This window comes from Hyperolius riggenbachi, chromosome 10 (genome assembly GCF_040937935.1).
Source record: "Hyperolius riggenbachi isolate aHypRig1 chromosome 10, aHypRig1.pri, whole genome shotgun sequence".
Classification (NCBI taxonomy): Eukaryota; Metazoa; Chordata; class Amphibia; order Anura; family Hyperoliidae; genus Hyperolius; species Hyperolius riggenbachi.
In genome coordinates this window covers 236114820-236138295 of record NC_090655.1, presented here as the reverse complement: position 1 = coordinate 236138295, position 23476 = coordinate 236114820, and the positions used below count along the sequence as shown (strand labels likewise).

Sequence of the window (23476 nt, the reverse complement as noted above, 5' to 3'; positions counted from 1 at the left end):
AGCCGCCCTCTGGATGATCCTTCCTCTTCGAGGTACTGGCCACCTCCGAGGAATGGCTTGATTGCAGTCTTCTGGGGCTGTCAGGAGACATAATTGTATGTCTTAGAATTTTCGCACTCTTTTCCTAAAAAAAAAAAACACAAACCTACCTTAAGCACCACATACCTGTCAGTGTGAGGCTGGTCTGTATTAGGCGCTAGAGGGTCCATACTGGAGATCGGATAAAGAGTCAATCTGCAACAGACCAGAGAGACAAAACCCAAACTGAGACTCCAGCATGCAATGAGGCTGATTGGTATGCGAAGTGTAAGGTAGGCAAAAAATAAATACATTCTTTTACCCACCTTGATCGGAGAAGTACACTCCCAAGTGTTCCACAGTGGCAGCTCGGTTCCAGCAGCAGCAGACCTCGCTCCCGCACGTAGGACGCCAAAACCGCCATTGTCTGCCTCTAAAAGGCTTCCCCAGCCCTTCCCCTAGGCAGTCTCCACCCCCAGGACTGTGCTGGAGGCCTGGAGCGCACCAGAGAGCGACCCAGGTCGGACCACTTCCTACTTCCGGGTGCGAGGAGCGCAACCGGAAGTGACGTCATGCCGCTCTCCGGCCGCCCAATCAGTGCAGTGCAACCGCCGCAGCGGCGGAGCAAAACGCGCCTGGACCCTCTGCCCTCTACACCGGCATTTAGCCAGCCAAAGTCTGTGCGGCGAGCGGCAAAGAGAAGCTTTTAGCCTCCCACCTGACAGCCCCTCCGGAAGCCTGGACGCACATCATGGACCCCCAAAGACCAGCAGAAACGGGGTCGGCCATAAGACTCTATTAGAGTTTATTAGGCCCACTCCCCAGGAGAGGCTGAACCTGGGGGAAAACCACTGCAGATATGGGTGCACAGCTCCTAGAACACCTGTCGAGGTAAGGACGAAAAAATTAGACGGGGTGGAGTCCTACTACCTTTAATTTATCTAGATACCTGTCCTATCAGGGTAGGGGGCGGGACTACTACCCATAGGTGCTGCCATGGAGGCATTAGGAAATTACTGTTGAGCAATGAAGCCCACTGCATACCTGAGACAGTGAAACTATGTGAGTTTTAGCTTGTGTGCAAACTTTCCAAAGTGCTATTTTTGTTGGGATTAGTGGTGAGCAGAATTAAAAAGCAACATGATGTCACCCTTCCCCAAAGCCACAGGAACTACTGAGAGCAAAACAAATATCTATGAGAAAAAAAGACTCCCCCTCTGCTCTATTTACCAACTCCAACAGCTGCCAGCATTAATGCCTAATGCTAGATACACACCATACAATTTTGTGTTAGATAGATGGTTCGATAGATAATTTCAGTCATGTCCGATATTATTTCCGATCATTTTTTCTAGTCGATATCTCATAGAAGTGAATGGAAATTGATAAGAAAAGATAAAAGAATCGAGCGGAAAATCGATCGAACGGAAAATCGACCGAAACAACTAGCATTACAGTAAGAGGTGAAACAGCCTCTCCTCGCAACGCGGTATACAGAGGCGCCAGAGTACAGTAAAACGTTTTAAAAAACGCTTAAAAGGAGAGGGGGATGTTAAGGTGGACTCACCTCCCTCTTACAAAAAAAGAAAACTCACTTGCGTCTGAATAAAACACAATTGTCAAATAATTTATTCAACTCCACAAATGTAACGCGTTTCGCGGGCGTGACCCCGCTTCCTCAGGCAAAAATGGGAGCACAACTGGAATAAAAACAAAATATACACAAAATAACTACCCACAGAATTGCAACAATTGGCGCAGCAGATAATTGGTAGAGAACACATAAAATAATTGCTACATAAAGCATTGCTACAAAAAAACATTTTCCGCCCACATAAACACAGGGCCATGCAAATAAGCTTAGATGTCAGAAATGTTGTTTTTTTGTAGCATGGCCCTGTGTTTATGTGGGCGGAAAATGTTTTTTTGTAGCAATGCTTTATGTAGCAATTATTTTATGTGTTCTCTACCAATTATCTGCTGCGCCAATTGTTGCAATTCTGTGGGTAGTTATTTTGTGTATATTTTGTTTTTATTCCAGTTGTGCTCCCATTTTTGCCTGAGGAAGCGGGGTCACGCCCGCGAAACGCGTTACATTTGTGGAGTTGAATAAATTATTTGACAATTCTGTTTTATTGAGACTCAAGTGAGTTTTCTTCTTTTGTAAGAGGGAGGTGAGTCCACCTTAACATCTCCCTCTCCTTTTAAGCGGTTTTTAAAACGTTTTACTCTACTCTGGCGCCTCTGTATACCGAGTTTTTGCTAATCATCTAGTCCACCCTGGGTGGAGGGGTGCATCCCCATCTACTATCTACAGAGAGCGACTTCTTAACCTGAGTGGGGTCAGGTCCTAATGCTCCCCACCTGCATTTAAAGTGGTTGCCTATGGGTAACCCGTGTTTGTAAGTATATATATATATATATATATATATATATATATATATATATATACACATAAAATTGAATTGAACTCTTCATTTTACCTGACAATACTGCACCATATTGGGCTCTCTATTCTCTTCTTGTTTTTAAGCCTCTCCTCGCAACGCACCACTGCTGGAATGTTTATTTTGCATAACCAAAGAACAGCACTGCTGCACATTGACAGTAAATGTCTAGTGTTCAGGCGCTCTCTTTAACCAGCAAACTGACAAATGCCAACTGTAATTATCTCTCCTTAGCTGGAGAGATAATTAAAGGAATGCAATTAGGGGAGTCTATGGGAATTGAATGAGGACAAATATATCAAACAAACAAATAGTCACATGTCATTGTTCAGCGTATAAAAAACATATTTTATTACAAGATTTAAAATATAGACAACACGCATATAAAAAAAAAAATTTGAACCCTAGGTTCCAATTCATCAGTTATTTGTCACACGTAAGACAGACTATGAGATATCCATACATTGCTAGAAATCACCGGACAGTCAGGTTGGATGCAATCGCTATCTGAATGATTAAAAGTATATAACTTAATACAATCATCAGACATAGTATCATATATTATAGGGGAATATTGTATTGAGGCCAAGCACTTGGCTCGACGCGTTTCATGAAGAACTACACTTCACTTGCTCGAGTTCGGCTCTTGAAAAACAAATAAGTTGGATACTTATTCTGGGGGCACCTACACCTGACTACCTATACTGATGGCACCTATTCCTGGCTACTTATACTGGGGCACATATTCCTGGCTGCCTATACTGAGGGCACCTATTCCTGGCTACTTATACTGGGTCACCTATTCCTGGCTACCTATACTGAGGGCACCTATTCCTGGCCACCTATACTGGGGGCACCTTTACCTAACTAGCTATACTGGAGGCACATATATTGGGCTACCATATGGGGGGTGAGGCAGTGGAGCACTGTAAAAACAGCGCCTGAGATTTTGGCGCAGCCATAGACCATAATAGGTATTACGGCGCTTAGGGAATAATTTGGGTGCCGTCAAAAGACAGAGTACGAATTACTATAAAAACCTTGTAATGCCAAATTACATCTTTCCCGGCTATCCACGGTGACCTGGAGGAGGAATAGTATTTAATGCCGTTGGGAGTTTTGCAGGACCAGGGTGAGCCCTTTTTCAGCTTTACCCTGTGTCCAAATCTCCTGGTGGCTTAATCATATGTATGCTGAGGGAGTAGGGCACATCTGGCTACCATACTGGGGTTGGGGGGGAGGGGGGGAACATTAATGCAAGGGGGGGGGAGGGCCCAGGTCCAAATAATTGTGTAGTACGGTATACAGTCATATTTTTTGAGACGGTTATCATAGCGTAAATATTTGATACAGTTGCAACCCTAGTACCAACAGCATTAAGTTGTTACATAGTTACTTGGGATGAAAAAAGACATACGTCCAAAGAGTTTAAACACAAAATAAAGTTGTAAAATGACATATGATGCATTCATTTCTGTATTGAAGCAAAGTAACGCTTTATGGTAAATACTGAGTGTCTTCTCCAAGTAAAACATCTTCAGGGAAGTAGATGTAGACCAGACTAACATGGCTGCAGAGGAACCCAAAACATCCTGAACCAGATAAATTCCTGGATGTAATTTTTAATTCAGCAAAAATCTATTAACCCTTTGCACTCTCACATGCAAATGTTCAACCAAATGCATTCACAGATCCACTCATCCAGGCACAACTGTTATCCCTACAGCTAAGTTAAAAGCCAGGGTTTTAGTTCACAGAAGAATGCATTCTTATGCTTAGTCACCTATACTGCGCAGAAGTACCAAGGTAAACATAGGTGTCCTAACTCTGGCCCTGTAACATGCATAGTGCAGACATGCAAACACATTCATTGCATCAAACCTATCAATGGATTAGGAGCACACATCCTGACGTCCTCTCCTGGGACAGACAGTGCATCTTACCAATCGCACAAGGGAGCTAACGTTATGTGTCCATGTGCACCATGCACATACACCAGCATAAGCTGTGTGCATGCTGACAAACACATACAGGGGAAGGAGGGAGTGCACTGAATTAGACCCTAGCCACAGGGGTCAGTAACAAGAAAAAAATACATATATCCAGGCACATCGCCTCTAGTTAGGACATTATATAAGTTATTAAGGAAAGGGAGGTGCTGAAGGGGGTGTGGCTAGAAAACAGCAAAAATCTATTAACCCTTCGCACTCTCGCATGCAAATGTTCAACCAAATGCATTCACAGATTCACTCATCCAGGCACAACTGTTATCCCTACAGCTAAGTTAAAAGCCAGGGTTTTAGTTCACAGAAAAATGCATTCTTATGCTTAGTCACCTATACTGCGCAGAAGTACCCAGGTAAACATAGGTGTCCTAACTCTGGCCCTGTAACATGCATAGTGCAGACATGCAAACACATTAATTGCATCAAACCTATCAATGGATTAGGAGCACACATCCTGACGTCCTCTCCTGGGACAGACAGTGCATCTTACCAATCGCACAAGGGAGCTAACGTTATGTGTCCATGTGCACCATGCACATACACCAGCATAAGCTGTGTGCATGCTGACAGGGCCAGAGTTAGGACACCTATGTTTACCTGGGTACTTCTGCGCAGTATAGGTGACTAAGCATAAAAATGCATTCTTCTGTGAACTAAAACCCTGGCTTTTAACTTAGCTGTAGGGATAACAGTTGTGCCTGGATGAGTGAATCTGTGAATGCATTTGGTTGAACATTTGCATGTGAGAGTGCGAAGGGGTAATAGATTTTTGCTGTTTTCTAGCCACACCCCCTTCAGCACCTCCCTTTCCTTAATAACTTATATAATGTCCTAACTAGAGGTGATGTGCCTGGATATATGTATTTTTTTCTTGTTACTGACCCCTGTGGCTAGGGTCTAATTCAGTGCACTCCCTCCTTCCCCTGTATGTGTTTGTCAGCATGCACACAGCTTATGCTGGTGTATGTGCATGGTGCACATGGACACATAACGTTAGCTCCCTTGTGCGATTGGTAAGATGCACTGTCTGTCCCAGGAGAGGACGTCAGGATGTGTGCTCCTAATCCATTGATAGGTTTGATGCAATGAATGTGTTTGCATGTCTGCACTATGCATGTTACAGGGCCAGAGTTAGGACACCTATGTTTACCTGGGTACTTCTGCGCAGTATAGGTGACTAAGCATAAGAATGCATTTTTCTGTGAACTAAAACCCTGGCTTTTAACTTAGCTGTAGGGATAACAGTTGTGCCTGGATGAGTGAATCTGTGAATGCATTTGGTTGAACATTTGCATGCGAGAGTGCGAAGGGTTAATAGATTTTTGCTGTTTTCTAGCCACACCCCCTTCAGCACCTCCCTTTCCTTAATAACTTATATAATGTCCTAACTAGAGGCGATGTGCCTGGATATATGTATTTTTTTCTTGTTACTGACCCCTGTGGCTAGGGTCTAATTCAGTGCACTCCCTCCTTCCCCTGTATGTGTTTGTCAGCATGCACACAGCTTATGCTGGTGTATCTGCATGGTGCACATGGACACATAACGTTAGCTCCCTTGTGCGATTGGTAAGATGCACTGTCTGTCCCAGGAGAGGACGTCAGGATGTGTGCTCCTAATCCATTGATAGGTTTGATGCAATGAATGTGTTTGCATGTCTGCACTATGCATGTTACAGGGCCAGAGTTAGGACACCTATGTTTACCTGGGTACTTCTGTGCAGTATAGGTGACTAAGCATAAGAATGCATTCTTCTGTGAACTAAAACCCTGGCTTTTAACTTAGCTGTAGGGATAACAGTTGTGCCTGGATGGGTGAATCTGTGAATGCATTTGGTTGAACATTTGCATGTGAGAGTGCGAAGGGGTAATAGATTTTTGCTGTTTTCTAGCCACACCCCCTTCAGCACCTCCCTTTCCTTAATAACTTATATAATGTCCTAAGTAGAGGCGATGTGCCTGGATATATGTATTTTTTTTCTTGTTACTGACCCCTGTGGCTAGGGTCTAATTCAGTGTACTCCCTCCTTCCCCTGTATGTGTTTGTCAGCATGCACACAGCTTATGCTGGTGTATCTGCATGGTGCACATGGACACATAACGTTAGCTCCCTTGTGCGATTGGTAAGATGCACTGTCTGTCCCAGGAGAGGACGTCAGGATGTGTGCTCCTAATCCATTGATAGGTTTGATGCAATGAATGTGTTTGCATGTCTGCACTATGCATGTTACAGGGCCAGAGTTAGGACACCTACCGTATGTTTACCTAGGTACTTCTGCGCAGTATAGGTGACTAAGCATAAGAATGCATTTTTCTGTGAACTAAAACCCTGGCTTTTAACTTAGCTGTAGGGATAACAGTTGTGCCTGGATGAGTGAATCTGTGAATGCATTTGTTTGAACATTTTCATGTGAGAGTGCGAAGGGTTAATAGATTTTTGCTGTTTTCTAGCCACACCCCCTTCAGCACCTCCCTTTCTTTAATAATTTATATAATGTCCTAACTAGAGGCGATGTGCCTGGATATATGTATTTTTTTTGTAATTTTTAATTCTTCCCATGTGTTTGTTACTATCAGGGCTGGCACTACCATAAAGGCAAAGGAGGCAGCTGCCCCAGGGCCCCAGAGTTTGTAGGGGCCCCCAGTGGCTACAAGAGGAAAAAAAAATTTCAAATCGACCTTATAGTTCTTGAGAAAATCAATTTTAAAGTTTTAAAGGAAAAAAATACACATTTAAAAACCAGCCGACTTTAATGGTTAATAGCAAATCCACCTTAAATTCTAGAAACCCTATTTGCAGGATATGTTAAGGAGATCATTGGGAATAAGAGGAAAAAACAATTTTGCAAAAAGACCTTATAGTATTTGAGAAAATCGATTTTAAAGTTTTGAAGGAAAAAAGTATACTTTTAAATGCGGTAAATTTCACTTTTAGTAGCAAACTAACGGTAGTGTAATTTTACATGCATCAAAAGAAAGAGCAATACATTTCCTGACGGGGTTTTCAAGGGGTCCATACGCAGCCGCAGCGCTTTGGCCAGGGATCGCTATACAGCCGCAATATGGCTGTATGAAGATCCCTGGCATTTTTTTCCTCTTTTCCCAATTTTTTTTTATGTTTAGAGTGTGGGATTTTTTTTTTAAATTATGTGGGGTCCCCCCTCCTGAAACTTTTTAACCCCTTGTCCCCCATGCAGGCTGGGGTAGCCAGAATGTGGAGCTCCGACCGATTGGGGCTTCAAACCCTGACTATACCAGCTGCAAAAAAGGTCCCTTAATGCCAATTTTTGCTCCGGGGTATCTGTTGGGGGGGGGGGGGGGCAGGTTTATTTTGCCCTGGGGCCCCATTGTTGCTTAAACCGGCCCTGGTTACTATTATTGCTGGCCGTCTACCCTCTAATGAAGAACAAGCATTGATTTACCTGTACATTATTTTTCACACTCTCATCACAGAAAAGTGCCCACCTTAGTCTGAGATCAGCGAAGAGTAAACAGATCTGCTTCCACAAAGAAACCATTACTGTACCCTCAATGTGAAAAAGGAAGACTGCAGCTGTGGGTTTTCTGGTGTTTTAGTAGCGTTCCTCTCTCAGTAAAACATCTCCCACACTCTGTACAAGGAAAGGGGCGCTCCCCTGTGTGGCTTCTTTGGTGTTTCACAAGATCGCCCTTCTGAATGAAGCCTTTCCCACACTCTGAACACAAAAAAGGACGCTCACCTGTATGGCCTCTTTGGTGACGAAGTAGGCTTCCTTTGTCACTAAACCTCCTCCCACACTCTGAGCATGAAAAAGGCTGTTCACCTGTGTGAGTTCTTTGGTGTTTCAAAAGGTGTTCTTTCTGAATGAACCGTTTCCCACACTCTGAACAAGAAAATGGTCGCTCATCAGTGTGAGTTTGTTGGTGTCGAAGAAGATTGCCTTTCTCAGTGAAGCACTTTCCACACTCCAAACAGAGAAAAGAGCGAGCACCTGTATGACGTTTCTGGTGTTTAGTAAGGTCTTTTTTCTGAACAAAACACTTCCCGCACTCTGAACATGAAAAAGGCCGCTCTGTGATAGGAATTCTCTGGTGTTTGCTGAAGTCCTTTTTGAGAGGGAACCTTTCTCTGTCCTCTACACATGAGACAATTTGCTCACCTGTGTGGCTTCTCTGGTTTTTAAAAAGGCCTTCATTAGAAATAATCAATTTCCCACACTCTGAACACAGACATGGAGGCTGGCATGAGAGATGACCCTCATCAACAACTGATGTAGAAGCTAAGCATTCATCTAACTCAGCTCCTGTAAAAGTCTCATTATGTCTCTGTCCACCTCTGTCTGTAAAAGGAGAAGACTCCTCCCCACCAGAAAGAATCATTCCTCTATCTGTACTGTAAACTCCTTGATGGGTGTTTCTAGTGATGGGGTCTACCTCTGGGGTACATTGTGTGACACCATTATATTCTGCAGCATCATCTGGATGTGACATAAGATGTTCCTCTAAGGTGTTACCGACATTGGGTCCCCCTGCTAAATAAAAAAATTATGTGACACACATTACCGTTATGTAAGCCTTGTAGTCCTGTCTTGCTAAGCTCATCACAGCAGTGGCAGAGTTAAACCAGATATAGCACAATGGAGAATGTTGGATATGGATGAAAATCTTATGGCCCAGTATGAAGGAGGACCTACATTCACCTCAGATGCTGACACCATGATATTATACTGAGGAATGGAGATGGGCCTATCATATGATGTACAGTATCCCCTCCTCATTTGTTGGTACTATGATGTTATACTAAGGAATGGAGATGGGCCTCTCATATGGTGTACAGTATCTCCTCCTCATTTGTTGGTGCTATGATGTTATACTGAGGAATGGGGATGGGCCTTTCATATGGTGTACAGTATCTCCTCCTCATTTGTTGATACTATGATGTTATACTGAGGAATGGAGATGGGCCTTTCATATGGTGTACAGTATCTCCTCCTCATTTGTTGGTGCTATGATGTTATACTGAGGAGCAGTGGGAAAGTTCAAAACGCTCTACCCCCTCAAATCAGACCAGCAGGTGCAGGACCAGGAAAGCCAAGCCAATACTCAGATATGCATAGAAGGATCCGCAGACCAGATGCTGGTAGAAAAATGCTGTTGTTCTTTATTCAAAAGATTCCACATGACATGGCAATAAAACCACAAGGTTCAACTGACGCGTGTCGGGCTTACAATCTGCCCTTAGTCATAGTTAAAAGTGAACCTGCAAGGGGAAGGCTTTATGTAGGTGGGAGAAGAACAAACTCCACCCCATACCCCAACCAGCCTTCACCTTAAAGGGGACATATACAAATATACATGGTACATAGATACATAAGAAAATATTCAAAATATCTAAGATTATGAAACAGATTAAAAAGTTATCTGTATAAAAAATCATCTCTGGAAAAGACAAAGTGCCTCAAATTGCCCACAAAAGGGTTTCTAAATAAAGGAGGGGAGAGAGCACCTGAGTCCACGTGGGCAATTTGAGGCACTTTGTCTTTTCCAGAGATGATTTTTTATACAGATAACTTTTTAATCTGTTTCATAATCTTAGATATTTTGAATATTTTCTTATGTATCTATGTACCATGTATATTTGTATATGTCTCCTTTAAGGTGAAGGCTGGTTGGGGTATGGGGTGGAGTTTGTTCTTCTCCCACCTACATAAAGCCTTCCCCTTGCAGGTTCACTTTTAACTATGACTAAGGGCAGATTGTAAGCCCGACACGCGTCAGTTGAACCTTGTGGTTTTATTGCCATGTCATGTGGAATCTTTTGAATAAAGAACAACAGCATTTTTCTACCAGCATCTGGTCTGCGGATCCTTCTATGCATATCTGATGTTATACTGAGGAATGGAGATGGACCTCTCATATGGTGTACAGTATCTCCTCCTCATTTGTTGGTGCTATGATGTTATACTGAGGAATGGAGATGGACCTCTCATATGGTGTACAGTATCTCCTCCTCATTTGTTGGTACTATGATGTTATACTGAGGAATGGAGATGGACCTCTCATATGGTGTACAGTATCTCCTCCTCATTTGTTGGTGCTATGATGTTATACTGAGGAATGGAGATGGGCCTTTCATATGGTGTACAGTATCTCCTACTCATTTGTTGGTATTATGTTATACTGAGGAATAGAGATGGACCTTTCATATAGTGTACAGTATCTCCTCCTCATTTGTTGGTACTATGATGTTATACTGAGGAATGGAGATGGACCTTTCATATGGTGTACAGTATCTCCTTCTCATTTGTTGGTACTATGATGTTATACTGAGGAATGGAGATGGACCTTTCATATGGTGTACAGTATCTCCTCCTCATTTGTTGGTATTATGATGTTATACTGAGGAATGGAGATGGGCCTTTCATATGGTGTACAGTATCTCCTCCTCATTTGTTGGTATTATGTTATACTGAGGAATGGAGATGGACCTTTCATATAGTGTACAGTATCTCCTTCTCATTTGTTGGTACTATGATGTTATACTGAGGAATGGAGATGGACCTCTCATATGGTATACAGCATCTCCTCCTCATTTGTTGGTACTATGATGTTATACTGAGGAATGGAGATGGGCCTTTCATATGGTATACAGCATCTCCTCCTCATTTGTTGGTACTATGATGTTATACTGAGGAATGGACATGGGCCTTTCATATGATGTACAGTATCTCCTTCTCATTTGTTGGTACTATGATGTTATACTGAGGAATGGAGGTGGACATTTCATATGGTGTACAGCAGAGGTAGGGAACCTATGGCTCGGGAGCCAGATGTGGCTCTTTTAATGGCTGCATCTGGCTCACAGACAAATCAGTTGGGGTTGATTGACTAAGCTACATTGCTCAAGCAGCACAGCTTAGTGTGGCAGCGCAAATACAATTCTCAAAGTAGTGCCGCTACTGCTGTAGCATGCACTACTAACTTACCTTGTAGAATGAGATCCTAGCACTTTGGCCCAATAGACTGCCTGTCAAGTGACAGGCAGCCTATTGGGCCAATCAAAGTGTGGGGAACTTGTCCTAAAAAGTGAATCAACCCCCAAGTCAGCTAGCTAATTGTACAAACTGTTAGTCAGTATTTCTCCTGTCTGGCACTCTGGGAAATTGCTGATGTTGCTGAAACCCAAGAGAAGCTGAAGACGTGTCTGACACTTCCGCTGCCCGGCGCATCAACTGTATGCACATCACCATGGCAACAGGGACGTGAGCCCTCTGCTGCGCATGCGCACTGTCCCAGTTTGAAACATATTGTATGGCTTTCACGGAATTACATTTTAAAATATATGGCGAGTATGGCTCTCTCAGCCAAAAAGGTTCCTGACCCCTGGTGTACAGTATCTCCTCCTCATCTGTTGGTATTAGGATATCATACTGAGATTACTTACTAGTTTTCATATCCGGAAAACATTCCTCTTCCTTAATAATCTCCATTACTTCTCCCACCTCCACAGGCTGCTGATCACCCCTCACATATGCTGTCTCTATCTCCTCTTTAATCACAACTTTCATTGTTATGTGTTGTTCCTGCATAAACCAGATAATAAAAGTGATTATTTTGAAAATGTGAACAATAATTACGTGAGTAAACCAAAAAACTACAAAGTTTGATGTCACAGAGTTGTAGCTCCTCGGTTTCTACCTACCTGATAATGGAGGGGGATGGTGGGATCTTCCTGTGGACAATCCTGGGAAGAAAGAGGACCTGTACATTTCTCTGGGGGATTTCTGTTGGTGAATCCATCTGTGGGAAACACACACAGAATGAATTTATTGGGCCATCTTTTGGTACTTTAATACCTATTTTATCCAATTGTCAGAATCAATTTTGTTTGCCACCAAAACTGGGTCATGCTCAGAATTGGTTTTGGCACACGCAGGGCACAAAGTAGGAGGAAGACAAAAACAGATTAACAATAACAGCAGCTGTGGTACAACATTACAGTTTATCAATAACAGCTTAACAATAATAGTAGCTGAGGTACAACATAGCAATAAAACAGACCAGACCAGGATGGAGGAACAGAGGGCAGATTCGTGGTGGTGAAGTAGAAGGACTAGGAGCTCCTGGGCCATAATGAACATCTTTAGTTGGCGGACGAAGAATAATTTTTGCTGGCCTTTCTTCTTTGTAGAGGTAGTATGGACCTTCAAGCTTAGGTCTGAGATTGTTCTGCCCAGGAGGAGGATGCTGACCACCCCGGAGACCTCGGTACCGTCAATATAAATTTGAGGAGGATTGGAGTTCCAGTCGTTTCCTGAACTCGATGATCACCTTGATGGTCTTGGCTGTGGTGAGGACTAACTTGCCCTGTTTACACCAGTGGCATATTCTGTTGACCTCCTAACGGTAGGCCTGCATTTCGTTTTTAGTTACAAGGCCTACAATTGTGGTGGTGTTGGCCAAGTTGATTTTGACAGAGTTTGCTGTAGATGTGCAATTGTTTGTATAGAGAGAGAACAAGATGAGTGACAGGACACAGCCTTGTGGGGCTCCAGTGTTGGTTACCCCTTGGACTTGAAAAGATGTTGCTCAGTTAAACGACTTGGAACCTATGGGTAAAAAAGTCTGTAATCCAAAGATGGAGGGTGTGATGGCCACTGAGCTCCAAGAGATTGTCAAGTAGTCTGCAGGGCAGATGTTGTTGAAAGCCAAGCTAAAGTCCAGAAGAAGGATTCTCATGTACGTATCTGCTCTATCCAGGTGGCCAGTGATGAGCTCCAGGCAGATAATAATGGCATCATCAGTGGACCTGTTTGCACTATGCACGAACTGGAATGGGTCCAAGAGAGCTGACGTAGAGAGCTTAAGAAGAGATATGACCAATCTTTCAAAGGTCTTCATGAAGAGAGATGTGAGAGCCGCAGGCCTGTAGTTATTAAGGTCGAGGACTCCTTGATTTTTCAGGACAGGGATAATGGTGGATTTATTGAGGCACATGGGGGCTGTGCTGTTGCCTAGCGACTTGGCATAGATGGAGGTGAGGATGGGAGCCAGCTGACGTGAGCAATTTTTCAGGCAGGCTGGTAACACGCAGTCAGGGCCTGAGGCTTTCCTTGCGTTCAGCATGAACAAGTGGCGCAGTACTTCAGCCTCACACGCTGCGCTGGTGGGGGTGGTCTCAGGCTTAGGTCAAAATCTTTGGTGGTGGGGATTTGGGGTAGTCAGAAGGAAAGGAGTGCTCTGCTGGGGACACCAGATTCTCGAATTGTATATAAGTTTATGCTAATTTCAATTAATGTCCTGATTTACTTACACTGAACATCCATGAAAAAGTTTTATATTAAGGTTTCTCCTAATTATGTATATTCATTAGTGCATAAGTGTAAAAGCATGAACAATTTATCTCACTGGGTATCAGTAATTCACTATAGCTTATCAGGTGTCTTCTATGTCAAGGACTGAAGGATTAAAATAAAAGCTGCCTCAAGTAGATGCTCACTAATAACTGTTAGGAATCCGGCTCTATGTGGTTGCACCTGCTGGTGGCACCAGGTTTCTGGACTGTGCTAATATCTATCTCCAGCAGGTGGCATTGTGCAGCATATCATGGACATTTCCTTGCCTGCAGTTTCCCGGTTTACCTGCTGGTGGCTCTCTGCATCTGGACAGCAGTATTTCCATCATTCACCAGCAGGTGGCCCTCATGCAATCCATCCTGGACAATTGTTCATCATATCAGCTGTTTGGATTTGCATTTAAAAACTCCACCCACCTCAGAACCTTGCCAGAGTCTCAGTTCAGCTTGGCTGTCCTGTTGCTGTGTTCTGTGCTCCCTGCTCTGAGAAGCTCTTTTCTGATCTCCTGGTTAATGTTCCTTGCTCTACCTTGACTCTGATTTGCCTTGCCCTTGTCTGTTGTTCCGCCTGGTCTGTAAATATTCCTGTATATTATTGTATAGTTAGATAGTTAGTTAGGAGTGCTGTGTCTTATGTGGGTTGCACTGTGGGAATTTACCATTTCCTCATTTGTACATAATTGCACCGATAACAATGAACTGTTTGTTATTTCACATTCATTGGTTTCCACCTCAGTTTTTGCTGCACATTGTGGTCTATAAGTCTTCTGCTAAGAGCAGCCGTAACAATAACACATAGCTGAGCACTGCTTTATTAGGTACAGTACAGATAGTATGGACATTCCTTGCTGAGCTATACAAGTCCAATGTGCAGGTCCCCCTCAGCTATAGTTATACCAGTCAGTAATGGATGGGGGTTGTCTTGCAAAGGGATGTGTCTTGCTGGGGCACACAGTCTTCTGCTCACAATGCACCGTTTTAATTTTTGTTAGATTTGGGACAGATTTTTGGACACTTCTTGGTATAGTGGGTTGCTCAGTAATAAAGAGGCATGAGGTTCATGGTGCTGTCTGATCTCACTGATAATGAAGCAAGCAAATAATCAACCCTGCCCCAAGCGTATGAGTACAGTGATCTCCATAAGACCGGATCAGCTGATTTCGGTGCGTGGCTCTGAGAGCCGAGCGCCGAAACTGGGCGCCCCATTGCAGCAATGCTATGCTGCGCAGGACGCGTAGCGGTAATTCGGGGCTCTGGCGGCTGCTAGACCCCGAATTACATCTCCCTCTGAGTTGCGACAACTCGGAGGGGGAATAGTATTTAACGCCTCCTCTGAGTTTAGCGGCAGTGGTGAGAGCCGTCATTCGTCTCTCACCACGCCCAACTGAGCGGCGCCGAATTAATATGCACCCCCATAAGACCACTTATTCATTTTCCATAGGTATAAATTCTGGTCAATGAACCATATTTAGATACAGTACAGCAGTGGGCAGGATGCTTTGTGGGAAATGGGGTGGGAAGGTGTTGCTCACAATTTGGACAAGCACAGCATGCTGGTAACTAGAGTTGAGGAGGACCCCCACACTAGTGTAGCTCACATGGGGATACCACATACTATTTTTCTTTTCTTTTTAAATGTCCTGGAAGCAAGCTGATACTCAGAGGTAACCCAGCAGCAAGGTGCATTTGCTTCACCTGATAGGAAGTCATGCCAACAGTCACCACACTGGCTCGCACTTAAACTGTAAAGTAATTGAGATAAACAGCAGTAATGTATGCATATTTAATGAACTTTAGTGCATCTAGCCCACTGTTTGTGATAATCAGATGATCAGGGGATCCAGGCAGACCCTCCATGCTGCTCAATCCTTCACCAGAACTGAAAGTCTCCTCTTACCCACTGAAGTGAGGGATGACTGCTTCTCCACCGTCACATCCTTGTATCCTTCTGTATACAGCTTCTTCCTTATCACATCTTCATGGTTTACCATTCCCTTTACAATAGGATTACAATCAGTCACACTTCCACCCTAAAACTTTACTCAATATATAATAACAGTAACAAGGCAGGCAATGCACACATCATAACATAAACAGGTTTGGTTGCCCATGGAGCTTCTACCTGATGATGGGGTGGGATCTGACCTTCTGCCACAATGTTCTGCTCCTGATCCTTCTGTCCTTCCAGACACTCCCCCTCCTCATCCTGTAATGCAGAGAATTCAGCACCATGACACACAATGGGCATGATGATTCACAAAGCTTTTTCACCTGTGTTCCCCTTATCTATGTTACATTTTTAAAGGGAACCTAAACCGAGAAGGATCTGGATTTCTCATTTTAAACTAATACAAGTTGCCTGACTCTCCTGCTGATCTTGTGTCTCTAATACTTTTAGCCACAGCCCCTGAACAAGCATGCAGATCAGGTGCTGTGACTGAAGTCAGACTGGATTAGCTGCATGCTTGTTTCAGGTGTGTGATTCAGCCAATACTGCAGCCAAAGAGATCAGCAGGACTGACAAGCAACTGGTATTGTTTAAGAGGAAACCATATCCCTCTCAGTTAAGGTTCCCTTTAAGCTCCCAAATATAATATAATTAAAGTAAGAAAAGTAAAACTGAAATTAATTTAATCAGGAACAACTTACTTTGAGTGAATATTTTGCTTATAAATGTGCTGAAAGGTTATTTTTATTACTTAGATCAGTGTTTCCCAATCTTTTCCAGGTCGTGACACGCCAAACATTCAAATATACAACTTGTCATATTTTTATATGATAGAAAAATAATGATAATAATCAGAAAATCAATAAAGAGAGAGCATTTTTCAGAACACACATGAAAATGAGGGCTAGAGCTTTTCATAAATATGATTAAAGCACAATCAAGGGCTGCAGCAACAATCTGCTTCTGCTGCTGGAACAATGGGGGGGAATCAGAAACCATCTGTTGATGCTGCTGGCACAATCGGGGCTGCAAAGACAACCTGCTGCTGCTGCTGGAACAATGGGGGGCCTCAGAAACGATAAACTGCTGCTAACACAATAGGAGAGGGGCACAATGCTGCTGCACAATGAGCGGTGGGCTGCAAGATAAATTTGCTGCTGCTACTGCTGCTGGCACAGAATAGCTGGAGGGATAGGATGCTAAATGACAGGTGGTGCAAGGACAATGTACTGCTGCCAAGTGCGCATCCATTTGCAAAATGTCAGCCACAGGAAGAAACTTCCCTTACTCTCACCGTTCCACGGCCAACCCTCCTCCTCCTTCCCTCCAATCATTCACACTTTGGCTCTGTCCTCCATGCTCTGCCTCCACCCTTGGACTCCAGTTAGTGAAGGACTACAACAAAATGGCCGTCAATGTCCACAAATGCGGATGGCGGCTGCCATTTTCTTGTAGCCCTTGCACTAATAGGAGGAGGAGAGCGATTAGCGGGGAGGAAATAGAGCGGGGGAGATGAGCGGCGAGCAGAGAGCCGTGAGCCAGCGACACATAGCCGGTGCTTCCGCAACACACAAATGTGTCGCAGCACACCGGTTGGGAACCGCTGACTTATGATGATAAATAAGTCATTTAGGAGAAGTTTTGTGAATAGAGCCAAATTCAAAGAAGGGGATTATTTGTCTTTAAAATAAGCAGAAAATCATTCAGGACATCATTGCCAGTAAGCAGCAATAAATAAATAAAAACACTCAATGATCTGTTGTAATTCTCAGCACTGCTCACCTTTCCCACCAGCAGCTCAAGGATCCTGTGGGTGGTTTTCACAATCTTCTGCTTGGTGTGTCTCTTGGGTATCAGGGAATGAGATGGAGGCACCATGATGGTTACATGACTTCCAAATGTCACTTTAGGAAGCTTCTGTATAAAAAAAAAAGAGTAAAAGTGATAAGGATGATGTCATGTGACCTCCCAGAATTCTCCTCACCTCTCTGGTCAGGTGTGTGTTTAATCAATAGAGATAAGTGATAGTATGTGATCTCCCACAATCCTCCTCACCTCTCTGGTTTGTTGTCATGTTTTATTAATAGAAATAAGAGATGTCATGTGACCTCCCCAGAATCCCCCTTACCTCTCCAGTCAGCAGGTAGATGATCTCCAGGGTTAGATTTAAAACCCTCTCTGTCATGTGACTCCAGTCCTCCTCCATCCTCACTGGTCATGTGATCGGTACTGGAAGCTACTCTCTGCGGACAGATAATAAGCTGATAATTATTTGGACTGCCAGACTGTATCAGGATGTGGATATATTACACGTGCCGCACAGTCAGCAACTTAAATGTTGCTTAATATAATATATTCCAGTGTTCTCCCCAGACATTTTTCCAGCCGGGTGGAATGAAATAGTAGCCGGGTGGGGCGAGATGAGAGACTGCAGGGCCTGTGTTTCTGTAAGCAACACTGCTTACAGCATAGGAGGAGGTGAGCCAATGACAGCCGGGTGCCCACCAAAACCAGCCGGGTGGAGCACCCGGCAAAAAGTGCCTGGGGAGCACACTGTATTCTCCTGCAGCCTAGTATGTCAATGTGACTGAAACAAAAACTGAATGTGTTTCCCACGATAAACATCTTTAGTTTAATGCTCCCTTCATGCTCAGCGATTGGCCTGTAGAATCGCTAGTCTAGTTTAGGTGACCCAGCAAGAAACCTCATAGGGAACAGTTCTCCTATCACAGCACCCTCTTACAGCACAAAATGTCGTGATTGGCCAAATAGAAACCTAGCAGTTCGAGAGAATGCCGTCTACCGAATCATGTTAGCTTAATTTCCCAATGAGGTTTCCTGATGGGTCCTCTAAAATAGACTAGAGCCGATATATGAATGGGGGAAATACTCCAGTGATCATATGAGATAACCAAGCCATTATTTATCTGCTATCTGCTAACTTCCTGCTTGATCAGTTCCACTCTGGAGTTTGCTCTAACCACTCCACAGAAACTGCTCTTACTAATGTGGCCAATTATTTTTTTTACAGCTAAATCCAAAGGTCATTATTCCACACTCATCCTTCTTGATCTGTCATCAGCATTTGATACTGTTAACCACGCCTTACTCCTAAAGATACTTTCATCCATAGGCATAAAGGGCCTTGCTCTCTCCTGGATATCTTCCTATCTCTCAGGAATGTCTTTCACAGTCTCTTACTATGATCACATCTCTTCTCCACAACATTTGTCTGTGGGGGTACTTCAAGGCTCTATCCTTGTCCCCCTCCTCTTTTCCATCTACATACACAGTCTTGGCAATTTACTCAACTCATTTGGGTTTCAAAACCAAACCACTCACTGTATATGCAGATGATACACAACTGTACCTCTCAGCCCCAGGCTTTAACTCCCTCCTCACACATCTTCCTGACTGCTTGTCTAATATTTTTCCGACTCCCGAGTTTATGAAACCACCGACTCCGACTCCAGGTACCCAAAATTGCTCTGACTCCAACTCCTCGACTTCAACTCCACAGCCCTGGTGCTGAGGGGCAATATTTGACTCCTCTCTCTCATTTATTCCTCACATTCACTCCCTAACCAGCTCCTGTCATCTCAAACTCAAAAACATATCTAGCATCCAACCTTTTCTTATTCTAGGCACAACTAAAATGTTAGTACATATTAGTACAGTGGACTACCAACTAACAGACTGGCACCGCTCCAATCTATACTAAACTCGGCTGCTCATCTAATTCATCTCTCTTCTCACTCTTCCTCTCTGTCAAGTTCTTCATTAGCTGCCAATTAACAAGAGGAGTCATTTCAAACTCTTACCCTAACCTTTAAAGCTCTCCACAATCTCTCCCCTGTACATCTCTTCACTAGTTTCCAGATACCAACCCAACAAAAAACCTCAGATCTGTACATAACCTTATTTTTTCCTTCTTTAGAATCACCTCCTTGCATTCACGTATACAATATTTCTCACATGCTTCACCCCTCCTCTGGAATCCCCTTCCACAATACATCTGTCATACTCCTATCTTTGATATCTTTAAACGCTCCCTCAAAACTCATTTTTTTTTCCTGAGAAACATATACTCTAAATTAGGCCATTCCCTCTTGACCTCTGGCCATACTCTCCTCCTTACTAGTTAACCTAAAAACACATTGTCTCTATGTATGCCTATTGTATACTCCCCAGCCTCCTATAACTCCCCCTCCTCCCCCATTCCTTTAGGTTGTATGCTTGCAAAGGCAGGGCTCTCTCTTCCTTCTGTGTCTTGGAATTCATTGTACATTTTTTTCATCATTTTACTTTTGTCAATGTAATTACCTATTCTGAATTTTGTCTATTAGTGTATACCATTGTCAGTGTCATTATGTATCCCACATTTGTTTCTCACTTTGTACAGCGCCACGGAACATGTTGGCATTTTATAAATCAATAATAATATGAAGTGGGACTCACCAGCTGTGCTGCCCATGTGATGTGTGTGCATTACATATTATTTATTTATACAGCATCACAGAAGATGCTGCCATTATTATAAATAACTAATCAGAAGGATGAGGAAGAGGTGATTCTTGTGGTTACCAGAACCCACGTTCACCTAAAGACAAGAAGAGAGACCAGGAGACTGATGGTGCAGTAATGTCTTATAAGGTGGAAGTGTAACAGTAGTGGTAATGATATACTCACAAAGGTGGGTGCGCAGGATTGCTGTACGTAAATATTGTAGGCGCCTGAGCCGACATCCTTGGCTGTATTTTCGGGGGAGACAGCGCTGGATCCCTGAGACTTAGGAGGAAGACTCATTATCCAGGAGGCTTCCCCTTTCCAAGGAAAGAGGAGGGGGAGTTGTTACAGATTTTTGTTAGGATGGCCAGTAATGATACAATTCACAGAATGATCGTTCATTTCCGTATGAATGATTTTTTTTCTGAGGAGGAGGCGCCTGGAGATGGCAGCCTCGGCAGCTTGCTCTGTCTTTCTATGTTTGTTTTATGTATTTTTGTTTTTCAACATTGCCTTGTGCAACCCAACCCGGATAACCTTCACCAGTGAACAACTACTGAGCATTCAGAACTTGGCTAAATATAATCTACCCCTGGATATTTACTCTTGATCTTCTGGGGATTCTGACCAGTGGAGCTACAGTGCTGAACCAGGCAGTGAGGCTTAGAAGAAGAGGCAAGCGCTCCGGGATCCAGACTCGCTTTTGACGCAGAGGACTGCGCTCTCCACTACCTGGAATCATACTCTCTAATGTCAGGTCCATATGCAACAAACTGCTTCAACTACTGATCAGAACAAAGAAGGACTTTCATCTCTCTGCGGCTATTTTCTTCACAGAAACTTGGCTATCTGAGCTTATTCCAGACAACGCTCTGCCGATTAATGGATTTACACTCTACAGATCTGACCGGGACCCACTTACTTCTGGCAAAACCAAAGGTGGAGGACTCTGTTTCTATATTAATGATAGGTGGTGCACGGATGTTACAGTTATTAAGAGGACATGCTCGGCTGGGCTGGAAACACTCTTCATAAACTGCAGACCCTACTATTCACCCCGTGAGTTTTCTTCATTTGTTTTGGTTGCTGTGTACATCCCTCCACAAACATGTATACAGCCTGCGCTCCAAGATCTCGCAGATCAAATCACCGAGGTGGAAAGGGACTACCCAGATTCTTTTTTTATCATACTAGGGGATTTCAACAGTGCTAACCTTTCCAAAGAACTCCCCAAATACAGGCAACACGTCACAAGCGCAACTAGAGAAGGTAAGACACTCGATCACTGTTACACTACGACTAAGGACTCATATCACTCTGTCAGCAGGGCAGCTTTGGGGAACTCTGATCATGCTGTTGTACAGCTTATCCCAACATACATCCAAAGACTAAAAACTGCCAAACCTGTAGTGACCACAATTAAGAAATGGACTAGTGAAGCTGTAGAAAAACTGCAGAGCTGCTTTGATTTAACTGACTGGAATTTATTTAAATAATCCTCCAGTGACCTAAATGAATACACTGACGCTGTGACATCATATATTACCTTTTGCGAAGAGTCCTTTATCCCCACAAAAAAGTGCACCAGGTACAATAACGAAAAAACCCTGGTTTACATCACATCTTAGGAAGCTGCGCCTCGATAAAGAAAAGGCATATCGTACAGGCGATAAAGTCCTCGACAAAGCTGTGAAATACAAACTGCAGAGAGCCATTACCGATGCAAAAAAAGGTTATTCTCAAAAACTTGAGGAAAAATTTTCTAACGCCAACTCATCCACAATATGGAAATCTCTACATGAAATTGCAAACTACAGGAAGAATAAATCTCCCCCCTCACTACATAACCTGCAGCTTGCAAATGAACTGAATACATTTTATTGCAGGTTTGACACTACCAACAAAAGCCAAACACAACAAGTCAATTTGCATCTCTGCAACAGGCAAACTGAGCACTCCTCCAACCAGCCATCGTCTCCACCCCCTGCAGTGCTTCAGTATGTACACAACACAGCAGACCAGACACAATCTGCTAACCTGTCCCCAGATGTGCATGCTCTAACAATATGCCAATCAGATGTAAATAGACTCTTTAAAAGACAAAACACCAGGAAAGCAATGGGGCCAGACGCTGTCTCTGCGAAATGCTTGAATCTCTGTGCTGACCAATTAGCGCCTGTATTCACAGACATATTCAAAGCATCTCTAGAACTCTCAATTGTACATGCCTGTTTTAATAGCTCAACTATTGTACCAATTCAAAAAAAAAAAAAAAAAAACCTACATGCTTAAATGATTACAGGCCTGTTGCCCTGACATCACTGGTCATGAAAGCATTTGAAAAACTGATAATGACTTATCTGAAATCCATCACAGATCCCCTGCTGGACTCTTTGCAATTTGCCTACAGGCCTAATAGATCCGCAGACAATGCCGTGAACATGTGTATGCATTATGTACTACAGCATCTAGACACCCCAGGAACCTACACCAGGATTTTATTTATAGATTTCAGCTCTGCATTTAATACCATAATTCCATCACTGCTGCACAGCAAGCTCTCCCAGCTACACATACCTGAATCCATCTGCAAATGGATAACCGACTTCTTAACCGACAGAAGACAGCGTGTTAGATTTTGTAAACTCACATCAAGCTCTCTGACAGTCAGTACTGGTGCACCCCAGGGCTGCATGCTTTCCCCACTGCTCTACTCACTTTACACCAATGACTGCATCTCCACAGATCCATCTGTTAAGGTTCTGAAGTTTGCAGACGACACAACAGTTGTTGGTCTCATACAAACGGGGATGAGTCTGCATACAGGAATGTGGTGGGACAGCTTTCCTCCTGGTGCAGCAGCAACAACTTGGAACTAAATGCTCGCAAAACTATGGAGATGATAATAGACTTTAGAAGATCTCTCCCCCAGCACCTCCCCTTAACCATAAATGGATCCACAATAACCCAAGTAGAGTCATTCAAGTTTCTTGGGTCTACGATCTCAAACGACTTAAAATGGGACAACAACACTGCCACTATTGTCAAGAAAGCACAACAGAGAATGTACCATTTACGGCAGCTGAAAAACTGCAATCATCGAAGCCACCATAACATCATCTATGACTGTATGGTTCGGCTCCTGCTCAGCATTAGAAAAGGGGAGGCTGCAGCGCATCATCCGATCAGCGGAAAGGATAATTGGCTGTAGATTACCTTC

The 23476-nt window shown here is 43.5% G+C and overlaps 2 protein-coding genes across 5 annotated transcripts in view; one reads left to right on the top strand and one right to left on the bottom strand.

Moving 5' to 3' along the window:
• Positions 1–23476, top strand: part of LOC137534896 (zinc finger protein 3-like) — a 200486-nt gene that overhangs the window by 64519 nt on the left and 112491 nt on the right. The gene's annotated exons all lie outside the window — the stretch shown is intronic.
• LOC137534902 (gastrula zinc finger protein XlCGF57.1-like) overlaps positions 1–23476 on the bottom strand; it is a 44387-nt gene that overhangs the window by 20159 nt on the left and 752 nt on the right. The window contains exons 1-8 of one of the 4 annotated variants that reach the window (XM_068256602.1): positions 20440–20535; positions 17879–17993; positions 17533–17667; positions 15925–16008; positions 15700–15832; positions 12150–12247; positions 11892–12030; positions 6497–8979 (exon numbers count right to left, since the gene is read on the bottom strand). In XM_068256602.1, the coding sequence (XP_068112703.1) occupies positions 7997–8979; positions 11892–12030; positions 12150–12247; positions 15700–15832; positions 15925–16008; positions 17533–17667; positions 17879–17956 (1650 nt within the window). In that variant the 5' untranslated portion in view covers positions 17957–17993; positions 20440–20535 and the 3' untranslated portion in view covers positions 6497–7996. Of the gene's footprint in view, positions 1–6496; positions 8980–11891; positions 12031–12149; positions 12248–15699; positions 15833–15924; positions 16009–17532; positions 17668–17878; positions 17994–20439; positions 20536–23476 lie in introns of those variants that run through there. The other 3 variants (XM_068256601.1, XM_068256607.1, XM_068256605.1) reach the window with 3 other exon arrangements.